The sequence below is a fragment of the Panicum virgatum genome, chromosome 4K (genome assembly GCF_016808335.1).
Source record: "Panicum virgatum strain AP13 chromosome 4K, P.virgatum_v5, whole genome shotgun sequence".
NCBI lineage: Eukaryota > Viridiplantae > Streptophyta > Magnoliopsida > Poales > Poaceae > Panicum > Panicum virgatum.
Genome location: NC_053139.1, coordinates 27518040 through 27537333, shown reverse-complemented (window position 1 = coordinate 27537333; position 19294 = coordinate 27518040). Strand labels below are relative to the sequence as shown.

Sequence of the window (19294 nt, the reverse complement as noted above, 5' to 3'; positions counted from 1 at the left end):
TAAAGTAGCCAAACGATGTCGATGCAGGAAGAGGTTCGCAGTGCAGTCCCACGAACGGTCACCAGGAAGCAGACGAAGTAGTCGTTCATTCACGCCGGGAAGTAGACAAAGTAGTCGATCAGGGAGCGAGCAGTCCCGCCAAGACGCTCCCCAAAAACCTGATTGCCCGCGTCCCGTACAGGACCTTCAGTGAGCAGAGGTTCCGGAGGCCTGCTCTCGCTAGCTCTCGCTAGAGCTGTGCGCGCAGCACTAGCGATGGGAACGGCAGAAAGCAACAGAGGGAGAAGGGTGAGGTCTCCTAAGCAGGAGTACCTGGATCAAGTGCTGAAGTGTGTTTTGATGAGAGGAGGAAGGGTTGGTTTATATAGGTGTGGAGGTGGCTCAGGTTCAACGAACCTGGACGTCGTAAAGAGCTTTGATGAGCGGCAGTTACTGGTGTGATTCTCCAGTCATTACTATCAACGTTTATTCTCTGTTTTAATGCTCTTAACAGCAAAACGTTCTTCTCATCTCAGCACATCACATCGCACCGCACCGCACCGCACCTGCACGTCACGTCCGGCCTCGCCTCGGCCACGGCCACGGCCTCGGCCCGGCCCGGCGAGGCGAGCGAGTGCGCGCGCACGTGTGGTTCACCGACCTCCTCTTACCGGCTTCACAAGTGGTGTACATGAAGTCCACCCTTTAAGTCGGTTGAAATCCTCCTCAAATCCCAGTATGGAATTAAGCGATTGATTCCCTAGCATTTAATAGTGGGCTTTAAATTCTTTTATTGGATTGATTAGAATAAATGGGCCAAGCCCATAATTCCAATAGTCGCGTGCGAGCAGCTCATCCGAGGGAGTACATGGCTGGCCCAATTACGGCCCTGTGCCGCTCACCCGCTGCCCTGATTGCTCCCGCTTGGAGCCGCTCGTGCGGCTTAGAACAAAAAAAACAGAGAACGGAAACTACGGTCGGGAGTTCGTGAAGTGCGAAAGCAAGATTTCATGTGATTTCAGCTTAATTGGTGTTATTTTACTGGATTAGATTATTAAGAAATGCAACTTTTTTATGTGGCTCGACGAGTACATTGAATGGTTGCACTTGAATGGTACGATGAAAGAGGCATGGACCAATTTTGGGGAAGAACAAGCTGCTGCACAACTGATGGTGTCCAATTTTGGAGAAGAAGATGATGCAAGTAGAGTAGATTTGTCCATTCTTGCCGTTGAATTGAAGAAGATGAATGGCAACCTCAACAGAATTATTGAATTGAAAAAAAAGAAGTGTTGCATGTATACATTTTGGCGGCATTTTGTGCTTTTATGATGTTTATCGGCTTGATTTTCGTTATGATGAACTATGCATGTAAGCACTAGAATTGTAGGTCAAAATTGTAATCACTATGTATTCTCCAAAATTGTAGTATTATGGTATTAATGAAATGAAGGAGTTGTAATCACTATGTATGCACTATAGTTGTAAGAAAGAACTTTGTAAGCGAAGAAGAAAAAAAATGAAAAAAACAAAACAACCCTTGTTTCACAAAGGCACGCTGTACCTTTACCTGCCATATCCAGCGTCCATTTCAAATCTAACAGCTCTCAGCACTCCCAAGAGAAGATAGCAGGATACAACGGAAACACCTACACATTCAGACTAAACAGTTTGAGTTTTGTACCAAACATTCAGATTTTTATACTACTATATATTTCTCTAAAAAATAGTTAATTCATAAATAGAGTGTCAAATCCAAGGTGCCTCACATGACAGGAAGCAAAGCATGCATTTCCAAGCATTCTAAGTGACATTTACAGGACATCACAAACACATGGAATTCTGAATCATTCAAACAGAATTTTAGGGAAGAAATAGGAAATATTCAGTAGTAAAATAGACACATCTATCATCCCCTGAACTCTTTAAGAACTTGCCCCAATTAACAAGTTCATACTTTATATCTTCAGGACACTAACTGAAATAGATACAAAAGGAAAGGTATTGTCTGTCTTGCAGCTGCGGGCTTATTACAACATATATTGTTCATTCTAGTGCAATAGACCAGCAGCTGAACCTTTCAAAGTAAAGGCCATTTCACTTGTACAATTAGGCCACAAAATGCTATAGTTAGCTAACCAAATACTGTGGTTAGGTATGTCCAAAATCACTAAGTTGGAATCCACATTCTAGAACTGATTTTCATCACCAAGATCACAACTTGGAGATGTTAGGAGTTCGGTAAAAATTCCTAAGCTGCGAATGATACTGCATTCTTGAAGCTCCACAGGTGCTCCTTTGTTGCTGTCACCATTCTCTTCTACTTGGGGATGTACACCATCATCTTTCTTTTGCTCCTAGCAATGCAAGTTAAATTAATTATTTTATGAATGAATGACAATAACATGTAAGAGTGTGCAGGTTCAATGGAACAAATAACTTTGCTGCTTTTTTGTTTGTTTGGTAGATTTAGCTGGCTTAGGCTTCCTTTTTTGCAACTTGTCAATCCAAGATTTTTTCCTCTTTGAACTTTTCGGCTGGACCTCCTTTTTCTTTAGCTGTGCTGCACTGACCAAGTTATTTCTCTGCTGCACATTGGGCTCAACATTTTCTTGGTCATTACATGAATTTTTCATGGGAGCAATCAATGCAATGAGTTTATCCTCTAGCTGTGCATCAAGGCAATCAAGTCCATTGTCTAACATCAAACAACACTCTGGATAATTCGCTGCTTTGTATGCCAAATTGAGGAACTTATGAGACAAAGATCTGTACCGAAGATGAGCTTCCAACTTAGGATTTGCTACCACGTTCCTTCCTTGACTATCTTGTATATTTCCTTTGCATGCTTCTCTAGTCCATCTCGGTAATATATAATGTGCCGGCAATGTCTTTGTGTTAATTAAATCAAGAACTTTCAAACCATGTGCACATAATATTCCAGTTCTACTGAACATTCCACAGCTACAAGACACAATTTGCTTTGAAGGATCACATGTAACTATGCGCTCCTCCTCAAAGCTATCACCATTTAAACTCCCAATAGCAATGCCATATGTATTTCCATCCAATACCTTACTGCATGCAGCCATGGATCTTTCATATTCACTTTGGAAAGCTTCAAAAATAGCTGGAGTATACACTTTGCTTGCTTGCATCAGCATAGGTGTGCTCATTAGTCTTCTTGGTATTTTTTTCCTTGCCTCAAATTCAGCCTCCAGCTCCTTATCTCTTTTTTCTTGCACTGTCCTCTCAAAATGTTTTAAAAATCGAACAATATCAAAATCTGATTTCAGATGGTTCTTTAACGCGTTGTTGAAGCTCTCACTTAATTGTGTGCTTCTCACTCCCAAAGTGTAGACATTTCTCATATAACATTCAGCCCATTTCTCCTTCACCTTGTAGATGCTATCTAACCAAGTTTGTTTACGCACTTTAGATCTCATGATGTCAAATGCTTCTTCAAATGTTGTCTTGTCCTCAAAGCCATACATACATGCACTAAAATCTTTGAGAATATGAGATTCTTCATTGTCCTCTTCGCATTCATCTTCCTCTTCACATTCTTCATTGTCCTTGTCTTTTACTGGAGATAAATGTTTAGCAGCATTTTGCATTATATGAAAGGTGCACAGCCCATGATATGATGATGTGAATACTCTAGGTATAGCTTTTGCCATCGCTGCATCTTGATCTGTGAAAATAGTTCTAGGTTGCTTTCCATTATGTGCAGCCATAAATGTCTCAAACAACCATACAAATGAGCCCTCTGTTTCATCAAACAAAAGTGCAGCACCAAAAACAGTGGTTTCTCTAAACTGATTGAGCCCAAGAAAAACTCCAAATGGCCTATATTCCTTGTTTGTGCCAAAGGTAGTGTCAAACGTGACCACATCACCAAAGTGTGCATAGTCAAGGATCATTTTAGCATCAGCCCAGAAAATATTGGTTATGCGCTCTTCACAATCCAATTGCACAGCATACTGAAATGATGGGTTCTCGGTGATTTTTTCTTGAAAATATTGCAGCATACTTCCAACCTGTCCATAGGCCAACTCCCTCTGCCTTTTGCTCTGCAAATAATTTTTACGGTCACGGCATGTGTAGCTGAGGTTAAGTGATCCACCAACTTGACGACTAGCCAACTCATGTGCAGCTTTTGGTCTAATTCCAGAATCATCAGCTGTCTCGATTTCAAAGGCTTGAAGTTCTGAAATTTTTCTTTGTGATACCATCAAGTGGCGAGTTTCTGGCAAGTGAAGGAGGTGATTGTGTTCGAGCACAACATCAGTGACTTCATAATTTTTTGCTTCTCGATCCAATATAAGACTCATCCGAGCTTTGCAATCAGTTCTTGTTTCAGCTCTAAAAAGCTTTGGTGCATTATCTGACTGTCCTTTCCTTCGATGACCCTCATTGGAACAAACATATCTGCATGAAGTCACCTCACCATCATATCTGCTCACATTTTTGTATCTTTTCCTCACATCAAAGCCCATACGGCCTCCATATGCCACCCAAAACTGCCAAGCTTCATCTAGATTTTTGAACCTCAATCCAACTTGAGGCGCCCCCTTCTCGGATTCTATCATTTGCCTTCCACAAGCTGCTAGCAAAATGTAGCCCAGCGAGGAAAGAACAGAAGTGCACATAAGAAAAAGCATATATCGTGAACTAAAAGGAATGAATCAAGCAGGAGCATTTGAATATGTAAATCCAACAAACAATATTAATCGAATTGCTAGCAGTGTATCACACAAGCATTGCACATTCAGGCAAAAAACACAACTAGCTAGGAACTATAGCTATTGGCATCAAGACTATTGCAGATCTCAGAAAAAAATAGCATATTGTTATTGTGTCATACCTGAAACCCTGAAACCCCTCGCTGTAGATCGAACCTAGAGGAAGCAGCGTCCCTCCCCTTCACGGCGTGGTAATGGCTCCTCTCCTTCAGCTATAGTACCTCCGAATCGACGCCTCGCAGCCTGCTGCTCTCCTCTGGCGCGACGCGGCGCAGATCCCTCCTTCCTCCCGTGCGGCGCGGCGCAGGCCACCTCCCTCCTCCCGCGCGGCGCTGCAAGGCCGCCTCCGTCCTCCGGTGCAGCGCGGCGCAGGCCGGCACGGAGGGCGCGGAGGGCGCGAATCCGACGCGGAGGGCGCGAATCCGCACGCCCACCAGACCTCTCGCGCGCCCAAATGGCCGTGGCCCTCGCTTCGGCCCTGCCCCGTGCCTTTCTTTTGTTTTTTTTTGTTGTTGAATCGGCTTTGCCCTTGGATGACCAGTGGACGCACGCGATGGAGCGAAAGACGCAGCGTGCCTTTACAGAGCAAAGGTACTGAAGCTGAGTCCCTCTGGATGGGGATGGATATGGTTGGTGGCACTAGCCACTAAGACAGGTAACAGACTTTATTGAAGAAAAGCGCAATAAGTTATATGATTTATACTACCATAAAAATCCTACCAAAATTCAAAAAAGTAGCTAATTTGAACTGTAGGTACCTTAACCAAAGTTCAAAAAAATCACCAAAAATTATATTTTGAGACTAAAATACAAATGTACATCATATACAAAATAAATTTCCAAAAATCAACTATATTAGGTACTTTATTTTGAACTTGTATTTGGAAGGCATTTTAAAAAAAATTAAGAATATGAAAATGTGGTCCGAAAATTCGGAAACTTGGCATGGCGTCATAATATCATAGTAAAAGCATGACAAAAAAGTTTCACATGATTTTACGATATTTTGCGTTAAAGTGTTCACAAATTGAACACATCTCATATATGTTTCATACATATTGAACTACAACTCCCTATTTTGCACTATATGGGTTACATTTTATATTATTTTCACTTAAAATTTGGTACACACATTCATGTAGGGTATTTATTCATTTAGGAGCTAGAAATATAATTTTCTTGCATATTAACCAATTTCTATCAATTAATTGAATTATCGTATACGTAATAATAGAAATTTTGGTGGTTCTAGGCCACCGTTCGCCTGCGCGCTGGGCCGCCGTTCGCCTGCGCGCTGGGCTGCCGTTCTGGGCTGCTGGCATGCGCACAGTTCGTCGGCATGATCTTTCATGCCTATGTACTCGTGATAAAAGTAGCTCAGGCAGTCCCGCACACAACTTTAACACCACACAAATTTATTAAAGAGAAGATACTTAATCTGCTGGTTCACACTGATTCCCAGATGCAAAACAAGATTACACGATCCCATACAAGCAGCAGCACGTAGTAGTCTAGGATATGCCATTTACGCATCAGTGAACCTGCAATCCACGAGACCTGGGCATAAAATATGCATACATAATGTTCCGCCACAAATAGAAGACACAATTAGTTCTAGGTTGCACCACAAATAGTTCAAGCACACATAGAAATATTACAAATCCAGAATCTGCCTAATCTTCTTTGATCGGATAGGACGCCTGCTTTTCCCGTCTTCAGTTGTGCGTACCATGTGGAAACCAGTCCATGTGGAAACCCAATAACCTGACATAGATTCTCAAGAAACCATGTCCAGCTCTCTTCTGATTCAATCTCTAGCACACCATAAGCTACTGGAAAAAGCCAGTTGTGTGCATCAATTGCACAAGCAGCTACTAACTGCCCTCTAAACCTTCCATTCAATGCAGTTGCATCCACTGCCAAATATGGTCTGCAACCATCTAAAAAGCTCTTCCAGCATGCCTTAAATGAAACAAAAGCCCTTCTAAAACATTCCTTCTCCATCATCTTCTTTCTCATTTTGTATGTCACCGTGTGCTTGTCAACCTCTACAACACTTCCTGGACATGCTTTCTCCACTTCAGCTTTGAATGTGTAAATCAACTTAAAACTATCCTTCCACGAACCATAAATCTTATCAAGAGCCATTTCCTTACCATAAAACACTCTCATGTAAGGCACATTCATTCTAAACTTCTCATGTATCTTCTTTATCAATGAGTTGGACCAATACATGGGTTATCTCTCACCCAAATCCGCCATAACTTCAGCGCACCACCTGCTCTTAGCTAGCTTCAATGTCTCTTTTCTTTCCGTACTTGGACAAGTGTGAGGCCAACGGTTCACTTTGACTTGAACAAGTGTGCTATTTCTCATCAAAGAAGAATGCATCCTCCATTTACACCTCTCGGATGTGCAATGCACTCTCAACCTGTTTGGCTCACTCTTGTCAATTTCAAAGTCAAATTCTCCGTTAATGCAATAAGTAGCAAGTGCATTCCGACAGTCAACCATCGATGGAAATATGGCGCCTTCTTCTAGGGATGGATTGTCCCTATCATATTCAATGACCGGTCTATCCTCATCGTCTTCGTGCCCAGACATCCCCATGTCATTGTTCTCCTCCTCCTCCTCTTCATCAGTGTCAGCAAATTGTGCAGGCTTGTTACCTAGTGCTAACATTGGACAGCTTTGAACCAAGTCTGGATACAACCTCTCATCCTCATTGTCATATAAAACAATTTCATCATCATCCAGTGCTAAAATTTGACGGCTTTTCTTGCTAGATGGTTGAGAGCATATTGCCTGATTTGAAGTCTCTGGACACTCAAAAGAATTATTCGAATCCATCCTAATTTACAGGATAATGAACATAATCACTCCTCAAATCTATAGTGTTGAAATTCAATTCGAAAGGTAGGAAGAGCTTACTACTGACCTCACACAGCGGGCGGTCAACAGGCCAAGCAGAGGCAGCTCTGGTGCGATGTCGCGAGGGGATGGCGCCGAACAAACCGCGGGGACGGCGAGCGCGGGGGACAGCGAGCAGACCGCGGGGACGGCAGCCTGGGCTCCTGGACGCACTCCGGCAGAGCTCAAACGGCGCCTGCGCTCCAGCTCGTGCTCGAGCAGAGGAAGCGCGGCGGCCGGTCGAGGTCGAGTCTAGCCCAAGCTAGACCGCGCTCGGGCTGCTGCAGCCCCGCGCTTGAGCTGCACGCGCGGGGATGGGGCCGAGCGGCGGCGGGAGCGGAGGCCGGCGGCGGGCGCTCGGGGCCGACCAGCTGCAGGCGCGCGGCGCGCGGGGACCGGGCCTAGCGGCGGTGGGAACGGTGGCCGGCCGCAGTCGGTCAGGGAGCTGATGCAGGCGCGCGGTGACGGTGCCGAGCGGAGGCAGGAGCGGAGGCCGACGGCTGTCGGCCGAGGCCGAGCGGCGGAGCATGCTGCGCTATAGCTACACTTCAGGGCGCCCCACTAGGGCTACAGCAGGCCCGCGCTCGGGCTGCAGCAGGCCCGCGCTTGAGCTGTCGGCCGGGGTCGAGCGGCGGCGGCAACTGAGGCCGGCGGCGGGCGCTCGGGGTCGACCTGCTGTAGGCGCGCGGCGCGCGGGGACCGGGCTGAGCGGCGGCAGGAGCGGAGGCCGGCCACGGTCGGTCAGGGAGGAGCGCGCAGGGACGGTGCAGTGCGGCGGCGAGAGTGGAGGCCGGCAGTGATCCGCCGGGGCCGAGCGGCGGCACGTGCTGTTGGATTGGGGAATTTCTGCTAGGGTTGGTGCCTGCGATTTAGGGTTGGGCACCTGCTGACGTGTGGGCCCCACGCCTTCGTCCCACCTGTCGGGGCGCAGTGACGGAAGAGATGCTGGGTCCCGCCTGTCAGGGTGCAAGAGGGACGGAAACCTTCCGTGATGGCAATTCTGAGGAGAAATTTGAGGGGGAGGGGGAAAACTGAGGAGGAGGATGAGCTAGGGGGAATACTGAGGAGAGTGTCTAGACTAGTGGGAGAAATGTAAATAACCCCTAAAACAATCATAATTGCTGTCAGTATCCCTGTAATGCAGTAGCATTACTGATACTTTTGTGTTTTTCCTTTCACACATGTTTATGGCTATGCAATATCGGCGAGGAGCAAGGAGGTGCACAATATGAGTTGAGTTGCCTGCAGGTCCCTTGCCCAATTTCCCCTTGCTGTCCAGTTGTCAAAGAAATTCCTGCTTTTATGAAGCATGCACATTTGTCTCTAGGTAGCAAGCATAGTTTGGTGAGGGATTAAGTATCTCTTGTGCATCTGTGGTTCTAGCAGTCATTTTGCTGAGTTTATCGTTGTTAGTTAGTTGACATGATGGTGATCATGCTAGTTTGCGGTTCAGAAGATGTTATCGCTATGGATTGGACAACATGGACTCTAGCTCTGAATGTTAATGCTTTTCTTTTGAATGTTACATGGTGTTTGGAATTGTTCAGGTTTTGCCTGATGCTAGGCATGTTGCAGTTATAGTTTGCTGAAGCTGAATGCATATTCCTTTTGTTTGAATTTTTTTGCTTAATTCTGAACGGAATGTTTCTTCAAATCAGCATTTGGCTATGTCAGATGGACAAGTGCTGTTTTGTTTGATTAGACTTCTTTACTTAAAACAGAAATGCGATTTCAGCCAATACAGTTCCACCAACACTGGCTGGCAGTTCAACTAAGTGCTTTATAGAATACAAAAACAAGCTGAAAGTCGATAAAAACAGTACTGGTTGCTAATCTAAAGGAAATTAAATGCTAGCCGTCGAATGCACAATGGACTATTCTTCAAAAGGGTTCGTGACTTCCTACACACAGTTGAAACCGGCAGAAAGTTCATAGCAACGGAGACTTCATCTTTATCCTTCTCTGAACTTACTGTAACTGCACTTCTTCTGACCTGACAAGGATGGAAAATCGGAAATACCTCACGTATGAATTGAGCATTCTCTCATCAGGCTCCACTAAATACATTGGTATGCTACGCAGCCCGCTTTTGTTTTCTTTTTTTTTTACATGAAAAAATTGTTTATCTAAATTTGTTTGTTTATCCAGCTCTAGTATCCAGCATTTTCACAAGAATGACACTGAAAATTTGTTTATGTTTACATAAAGCAATGAATCTTAACATGGCGTATGAGGAGACCCCCTCTTTCAACGCTGGGGATTGCTATTGGTGCATCTACTGCGACCCCGAACCCGATTGCATCATCTCTAACCCGACTAACGGCATGTCAATCTCCGTTACTCTCAACGGCAGAATCGCCAAGCCTATCAAAGCACGCTTTGTCTTCAGTTTGCTTGATCGGAACGGGGAACCAGTGCCAGGTCACACCGTATGCACAAACGTAAGGAAGTACTCTCGAGCTGGATTCGGGTATGGCAGCGATGTTTTCATCCGGAAGGAGTCTTTGGAGGACACTACCGGAAACGGCTAATATGCCGTGTGCCAAATAGTTTGCCGTGTGCTAAAACACGGGCACACGGTAAACAGTCACTTTGCCGTGTGCCCAAAATAAAACACACGGCAAACCCCACGCACACAGCAAAATTGCCTGTTTGCCGTGTCCAGTCCCAGGAACACCCGGCAAAAATAAAACACACGGCATATTACCATCTTTGCCGTGTGCCGTCCTCAAAAGACACGGCAAACCTCGTGCACGTGACACTCACGTGCGGACTGGTGAACGGAGGTGGACGGAGGGGCGACGAAGGTTGACGGGCGCTCAACTTTGCCGTGTGCCACAGTCAAAACACACGGCAAACCTCGTGCACGTGCCACTCACGTGCGGAGGTGGCGAACAGAGGTGGACGGAGGGGCGACGGAGGTTGACGGCGCTCAACTTCGCCATGTGCTACAGCTTGGCACACGGCAAACAATACACTTCGCTGTGTGCTTTTTCTTGGCACACGGCAAACAGTTTGAAAATTTTGAATTTTCAAACTCGAAACTTTTTCTATACTGCAGAGACATTGCTTGGTACTCTGTATTAAAGTTTGGTATTTTTGTCGTAATGTTCACTATATATAAAAATTGTGTATCTGTTAAACGAATTTTTTGGATGAGTCAAATTTTGAACTGCAAGTACATAAAATAATAGAAGAAAATTCTTGGAAAAATGATATTGGTGTTTCTGAGTGCACAATAAGAGCTCATGTTGTAGTTGACATTGTCATTTCAAAAATGGTGTTCACAAAAAGTTCTCGTGAACGTAGAACCGAATAGTTGTAAAATTTTAAAAAATTCAAACGAAGTCTGAAAATTATGAGATTTGTCGATTTCTTATGCTATCATACATAGAATCTATGGTAAAAAATTGAGGGAGTTCTGCACGTGTTTGTCGCATACGCTACTTATAAACTCAAACTTTCCCGAAGAAAATCTGGGTAATGGAGAAAAATGTAGTTAAGTTTGTAGGGGCAAACACGTTCAAATTTGAATTTGGTTTCTACACTTTTTATATAGGCAATAGAGAACATAAATGACTTCATGTTAATTTTTTGCATTTTTTTGGATCCGTTTGATAATTTTAACGTATAAACTGCATTTATACAACTTTAATTGATATAAATTGAATTTGAACTATTAGTATATGAAATAATGATTTAACATGAGTGAAAAAATTATATTCATGTTCTTCAGTGAACTTTAAGGTCTTGTTTTCAATTTCAAAATAAATTTCGAAAATGACATTGAAAAATTTAAAAGAATACAAGTTTCATTCACATGAAATATTGAAATGTGTGTTCGCCGTGTGCCTGGGATCTGGCACACGGCGAACTCATTACTTTGCCGTGTGCCCTGGATCTGGCACACGACGAAGTCTTAACTTCGTCGTGTGCCGTAGATCTGGCACACGGCGAAGTCTCCTACACTTAGCATTTTCAGACCGCTGCGCGCCTCTCTCCATCACTCTCTCTCACTCTCACTCTCTCTCTCACTCTCACCAGTGTCGCCCCTCCGCCCCTGCCCCGACGCGCCACCGCGGCCCCGCCCCGACGCGACTCCCCGCCCCGACGCGCCGCCTTGGCCCGACGTGACGCCCCGACGTTACTCCCCCGGCCCGACGTGACGCCTCGCCCCGACGCCCCGCCGTGGCCCGCCCCGACGCGTCGTCCCCGCCCTGACGTCGCCGCTCCGACGCCCCCGCCCCGACGCTCCGCTGCGGCCCTGCCCCGACGCCGCGGCCCGCAAGCGCGGCCACCCCGGCGCGGCCCCACCCCGTCGCCGCCCTGCCCTGGCGTGGACTCCCGGCGCAGACCCTACCCGCCTCCGCCCCGCCCCGGCGCCCCCCCTGGTGCGGCCCCGGCCCGGCGCCGCCCCACCCCGGTGCGCCTCTCTCCGGCGCGGCCCCCCTGCCACAGCCCCGTTCCGGCGCGGCCCCTACTACCTTGCCCCGTCCAGGCCGTGCCGCTGCCCTGCCCCGTCCCGGCCGGCCGTCGGCGCCCTTTGTGAGTGCATTCTCAACCCCTCTCTCTTTGTTCATTTAAATCAGAAATTAGTTACAAATTTGTGATATTTTCTATGATAGAAATTAATGATTTATTGATGTAATTTGTAATTTATTTTAGGTTGGTAGGTAGTTGTATCTCACTTTACCGCTCTCGCCACTGCTCAAGAGTATTTTGGATAGAAAATTGTATTGCCTGTGATGATATATGCTATATATATATTGACCTTGAGCTTGAACATGAGTGTTTGTTGAAGTGTGTTATTTCTGTTCTATGGATATGCTTATCATGGTTGTCATGAAACCATGTGACACATCCATGCCCAAGCAACAACTCGGATGCGATGATATTAAGATTGGGCTGGATGTGTCACATGGTTTAATGGCGGTCATGAATTTATTTTAGGTTTCTTATGCTTCAAGTTCAAGGTCAAATGAATGGGAACATATCTGAGGAATGTTTGTTGGTTGTCGACCACTGTGCTGTTTTATTTTTGCAGAATTTGAAACTGAAATGTTCGATTATTGATACTATGTAGTTGTTTTTTTAGGAGAGATTGTGGCACCGTTCTTTACTCGTCACTTTGCAGGACAGTTAGGTGAGTCATCACAGACTTTCATTTACTTATCTTGTTTGTGCTTCACGTAACCTAGGCGTCTCCCGTTCGAAAGAGATACGGTTCGAAATATGCAGCTCTTTGCATATATGGAACCGTATGTGTTTCGAATTGTCCACGTCATTTGGACAGCCCAAGGGTGCGTAGATATGGTTAGTTTTTATGGTCAACTCCGATTCGTGCCAGAGTTTCGGCATCACCTCCCTGTTGTTCTCCGGATACACAATCTCCTTGACAGGACATGTATTTGGAGAGCAGCGGGGAGGTGCTGCCGAAATTCTGTCTTGGCTAGGAGTGGATCATGGAAACCAACCATATCTACGCATCATCGGGTGGGATTAGGACCTATCTTCACCTATTAGAGTTTGTTAGATATCGTGTATATGAAATCGATTTTTAAATTTCTCTCTCGTATGTTAAAGGATGGATGACCGTGAGTGGATGTACAAGGGCTGGCAGAGCGAACAAGAGTATATTGAGTTTGCTCTAAAGTTCAATGACTTTTTGGAAAAGGCATTTGATAGAGGACAGAGTAGAATGCCGTGTCCATGCACCAAGTGTCAAAATAGGATACATCAATCACAACTCACTATGGGTAAACATATTATCACAAATGGGTTTGTGGAAAACTATACCCGGTGGATCTGCCATGGTGAAGCCCATCATGCGAGAGAAGAGGTAGTCAGACAACGCATCGATGATTATGATGCTGATGCCGGTTGCGCAGACATGTTAGCTGACTTTCATGAAGCACACTTCGAAGAAGGACCTAGAGAGGAACCGCCAGAGCTTACGGCAAAGCAGTATTACGACATGTTGTCTGCGGCACAGAAACCACTTCACCAGCATACCAATATTTCTCAGTTTGATGCTATTGCACGCGTACTGGTCCTAATGTCTGAGTGTGGCATTAGTCGAGATGGCTTCGACAAAATGTTGACGGTTTTTGGTAGTCTGCTTCCGAAAGGACACATTCTTCCAAGGAGCATGTACGAGGCACAAAAACTTCTTCGTAGTCTTAAGATGCCATATGAGAAGATACATGCTTGTCCGAAGGGATGCATATTGTTTAGGAAAGAACATGCAGACGCAAATTACTGTACAAAATGTAAATCATCTCGGTGGCTGGAGGTAGATTCTGGTGATGGTCAAAAGAAACAGCTCAAAATCCCCGTGAAAATCGTATGCTACCTTCCATTCATACCGAGAATTCAACGTCTGTTCATGACTGAGGATTCAGCACAACAGATGAGATGGCACAAAAATGGCAAATGCTACCGTCCTGAGAAGATGATACATCCATCCGATGGTGAAGCATGGAAACATTTTGACAGGCGTCACACAATGAAAGCTCTGGAGGCTCGAAATGTACGTGTTGTGTTGGCAACAGATGGATTCAATCCTTATGGAATGACGGCTGCCCCGTACAGTTGTTGGCCCATGTTTGTTATCCCCCTCAACCTCCCCCCTGGAGTTACGTTCAACGGCAGAACATATTCTTGTTGTTGATAATTCCTGGATATCCGGGGGATAATATGAGTGTGTATATGGAGCCTCTTATTGATGATTTGCTCCATGCTTGGGAGGAAGGTGTATGGACATATGACCGAGCTACAAAGACAAACTTCAAAATGCGAGTGTGGTACATGTACTCCCTGCATGACTTGCCAGTGTATGCGATATTCTACGGCTGGTGTGTGCACGGGAAGTTCCCTTGCCCAGTATGCAATGCAGCTATGAGGTTCATCTGGTTGGCGAAGGGTGGCAAGTATTCTTCGTTCGACAAGCACCGACAATTCCTCCCTATTGACCATCCATTCCGACATGACATCAAGAACTTTACGAAAGGTGTCGTGGTTGATGTCAGGTGTCGCAGTCCGTGAGTGGTTACAGTCGCTGAGGGTTAAAAAAGGTGGTGGTTTTGTGGGTTATGGCGAAGAACATGCCTGGACTCAGAAGTCGGACCTGTTGAGGCTTCCCTACATGGATGATCTTCTTCTTCCTCATAACATTGATATGATGCACTCGGAAAAAAATATTGCTGAGGCACTCTGGGGTACAATCATGGACATTCTTGATAAAACAAAGGACAATGTTAAGGCCCGAGTGGATCAAGCTAGTTTATGCGATAGACCAAAACTAAATATCCGTGCAAAATCGACGATCGCCTTACGGGTTGGGATGTGGTGTACAAGGTATCACCACACGGTAAAGTACCTATTCCAAATAATGAGGATTACAACATAGACCCAAACACATATGACGGGGAGTTCTTTCAAGAAGATGGGCTTGAAGGGTATTTTGAGATAGACTTAACCGGAGTGATCGAAATGGAAGTACACGATGATGAAATGGTTGATGACGAGGACGCTGATGAGGAGGTTCGTAATGCGAAGGACCTAGAATTACTTGAGCGATTACAATTAGGCTATGACAATGAGGATGAAATTCCACCTTTAGAGCACGGGCTTGAACTTCTCGACTTGCATGATAGTGATGATGAGACATATGATCCAGCTAATCCCGATGAAGATGATTATTTCTAATACATGTATGATCCATACTAATTGATTTATTAATGTTACTTTTTAATTATGTTGTATTTTTTTCTTTCTCTTTATAAGATTGTTTTGTATATATGTGTTGATTGGTTTACTATTTTTAATTGCAAGTGATTGAAGAAAGATGTCGGGCGGCGGACTTCAACGATCGGTCGCCTCACTGTACAGAAGAATGATGCCACACTCGGATGCTGGTGAGGGCTCCGATAGGAGTTCCAGGTTGGGGCGAGGCAAGGGTCGAGGGAAGGGTCGAGGCAGGAGGCGTCGGGAGCCTTCGCCTGTACCGCCGTCTGAGGAGGAGGAGGAGGAGGAGGTGGAGCCTGCCCAGGAGCAGGAGCGGGAGGAGGAGTGGCAGGCGGACGAGCAGGAGGAGGGGGGAGTCGTCTAGTGCTGAGGAGGAGGACACGGCCGAGGATACATCTACGCCGGTTGTCTGGTTGCGAGGTCCCTCGCGACTCCCAGATAGGCCGATACCTGTTGCCTTGCGCCCGCTGATTCGACCGTGCGGGGATATGTAAGTAATTTGACATATTATTACTACCTTTTTCATTTCCTAACTCGAAAATTACAGTACAAACTAATATTTTCTCTTAATCAATGGTTGTAGGAGTTGGGCTGTCCTCAGTGGCGGTGCTCACAAATGCAAGGTCAACGGCATCCTGGGTCTTTTGTGCAGGGAGCACTTCCCAGGCCTGGTCCACTATCAAGGACGATACGAGCCGGCCTGGACGTGGGATCACTACATCGCCGCCAACAATGATCAGTTGGATCGGAGTGGCAGAGCCTTTGAGAACAAGGTGGAGCGGGTAAAGGGCGAGCTCTGGGTAAGTTTTTTCTGCCAAAAAATGGTGAATACATCACATTCATTCAATATTTTTTCAATAATGACATGATCCATCGTCTTTATATGCAGAATTTTTACAGGTGTGATGAGGGATACGAGGAGCGGGCGGCGATTGTGGCTGACAATCGCTGCGTTAAACTCGTCAAGGACATGCATTATGAGGCGCAAGTCCAGCGTGTCATCAACTTTTGTGCACTTTTCCTAAAGCAGAAGATCAGGAAGCCTAAGGCGAGAGAGTTGAAGCTGACCCGAGAGCAATACTTACAAGTAAGTTTAAATTTATTATAAGATTAAAAATATCATTAAATGTCTCTCTTCTTATTTGTCATGCATTTTATCACGTGTAGGTTCCTGCGTGGTGGTGTCGTAATGATACCGTGTGCTGGGAGCGCATAGTGGACAAGTGGTTCGACCCGAAGTGGCAGGAGAAGCACGACGCTGGCCGTCAGCGGCGATTGCTGATGCCAGGTCTAGCGCACCATCAAGGCAGCCTCCACAACGACGAGTACAGGGCTAGATGGGTACACACTACACAGATTCATTTCTCTAATCTAACTTTCAATTCAGCATAATTGGAAATCAACTTCTTCCTTTTTCGCAGTCGTCCTCACATCAAGGCCAGGAGTGCACCCCATTCGTGGGATGGGCTCTGGCCCGCAAGGGCAAGGCGACATCCAACGTCACCTACAACCCTGACGACCCGCCCTCGGCGTACAGCAACCCGTCCGTCCACAGTCGTATCTTGGCGTACACAGATATGCGAAGACAGGCCCATGGGCCAAATTGGGATCCGAGGACCCAGCCCCTTGATGGAGAAGTCATTATGATGGCGGGAGGAGGCAAGAAACATGGGCGCTACTATATTGGCGACGGCCTTGTAGACACGGCCAGCACTCCCACCCTCTCCCAGATTCGAGCGAGGAGCACGGCCAATAGCCCGGCCATACGCCCACGGCTGTCCGCGTCGCAGCTCCAAGTGCAGGAAATTTAGGTTATTTCTTATTTATTCATAGTTCGTTCGTTTTGAACATATATTTGATTTGCATTGTAACATTGTCATTAAATATTGTAGAACCAAATGCTAGTGCAAAAGGCGGCATACGAGGCGGCGTTGGCCGAAGAGAGGAGATTACGACAAGAGAACGAGCAGAAGCAGGCGGCCGAGATGGCCTAGATGTACAACTACATTCGAAGTCTTTCTGTCCAAATGGGTAATCCCATCCCAGCCTTCCATGTGGTTCCTGCTCCTACTACTCCTCCGGTGAGTATCTTGAAAACCCTTTAGTTTCTTTTGAAGCATTAGATACTTAGAGAACTTTAGACTTAGAGATTGTGACTTATATTACTCACTTTACGATTTAGGGGACCTACATATTTAGACTTGTTTAGATTATAACTTGAGAACTTGGTTTTTGTCTCACCTGCAATTTACTGTCTTATATTTTTTGCAGAATCTATCGGCGGCATCGAATACGCCAGACTTGTCGCCGGGCATCTCACCGACGCTCCCACAGCAGTTGTTCCCACCTCAGTTCGGCGGCCCACCACCATTCGATGGCCCACCGCAGCCATAAACTAGTTTATTTCAATATTTATGGACTTGTGAATTTCTGGATATGTATTTGTGAACTTCTGGATATGTTGTGAACTTGCAGGACTATGCATTGGACTTCTGGATGTGTTTGAAGTTATTTGTGGCTAGTTGTGATATATATATATATTGTGATATATAGTGCCTGTGATGTTTGTTGTGATATATATGTGATATGTAATGCCTGTGATATATATGTTGTGATATGGGGTCCTTTATACGTGAAAAACAAAAAAAAAAGATTTGTTTGGTCACTTCGCCGTGTGCCTAGGCAGTGCACACGGCAAACTGACCATAGTTCGCCGTGTGCCCTTGGTAAGGGCACACGGCGAATCTGGCAGCGTTGCCGTGTGCCTGCCGTCCGGGCACACGGCGAATAGCCGCCGACACCGTCAGCTGGCCGTGACGGCATCTGCCCGCTTTTTTTCGTCTTGCACCTATATATACACACAGCGAAAAGGTTTGCCGTGTGCTCGACTTTTGGCACACGACAAATAGGGTCTTTGCCGTCCCGTGGCTGCCGTCGGCGCTTCGCCATCGGCGAAGTCTTCGCCGTGTGCCTACGGGTCTTCGTCGTGTGCCTCGGGCACACGGCGAACTCGTGGTCTCCGGTTGTGGGAGATGGTGTCAGAGTATCTCGTGGAAGCTGACTGCTTCACTATCCGGTGCGACGTCTCCGTGTACAGGCCATCACCGCTGTCCAACATGCAGAAGCATCTCTTGGACACCGACGCCGATGTCATGTTCCATGTTGCCGGTGAGAAATTCAGCGCTCACAGGTGTGTTCTTAGGGCAAGATCGCCGGTCTTTAAGGCAGAACTCTCAAGAGCTTCAACATCAGGATCTTCTTGCATACGGATCGATGATATGCTACCTCAGGTGTTCAAGAGCTTGCTACATTTTATATACACAGATTCGCTACCAGAGGTGACTGGAGTAGAAGGCTCTATGATGGCTGAGCATTTGCTGGCAGCGGCGGATAGGTTCGGCATGCAGGGGCTCAAACTGATCTGTGAGGAGAAACTAATAAGGGAACTAAACGAGAATACTGCTGCAAAAATACTCAAGCTGGCGGTACAGCACAACTCCAGCTTTCTTAGGGAGGCTTGCTTTGTGTTCCTTTCAGATCCTCCTGTACTGGAAGCTGCCATGGCAATGGACGATGGACTACTGGAGCAGGTGGCTAAAATTTGTCCAGCGCTTTTGAAGAAGATGTGGGCTTATGAGGATGACCCTATGCAAGACGAGTTGGATATGTGCCTGACTGTCTGTGATGAATTTCTTGCAGTGATCTAATATCTTGTATAAGTACTATGTAATTATGTATGCGTGCTCACAAGGAAGCATGCCAGGTGATGTGCTTATAGTTTTTTTGGAACTCTAGGAGTTAACTTTTTCTTGTTGAGCATGAAATTTGTCAGCAAAGAAATGGCCTGATTATAAAGGTCAAATTTAATACCAGTAGATGATTATCCTAGTTAATCATGTATTGTTTGATTTTGG

At 45.9% G+C, this 19294-nt stretch overlaps 2 protein-coding genes across 2 annotated transcripts; one reads left to right on the top strand and one right to left on the bottom strand.

Moving 5' to 3' along the window:
- Nucleotides 1-1890: 1890 nt before the first annotated feature.
- On the bottom strand, nt 1891-3679 carry LOC120703588 (protein FAR1-RELATED SEQUENCE 5-like). The gene is made up of 2 exons (XM_039987712.1): nt 2795-3679; nt 1891-2028 (listed from the first exon to the last, which is right to left on the bottom strand). The coding sequence occupies exons 1-2, from the start codon at nt 3657-3659 to the stop codon at nt 1946-1948; spliced, it is 948 nt and encodes a 315-aa protein (XP_039843646.1). The 5' UTR covers nt 3660-3679; the 3' UTR covers nt 1891-1945.
- Nucleotides 3680-18412: 14733 nt separating this feature from the next.
- LOC120702062 (BTB/POZ and MATH domain-containing protein 1-like) lies at nt 18413-19087 on the top strand. The gene has a single exon (XM_039985836.1). It carries the CDS (start codon nt 18413-18415, stop codon nt 19085-19087), a length of 675 nt encoding a protein of 224 aa, XP_039841770.1.
- The last annotated feature ends 207 nt before the right edge of the window (nt 19088-19294 follow it).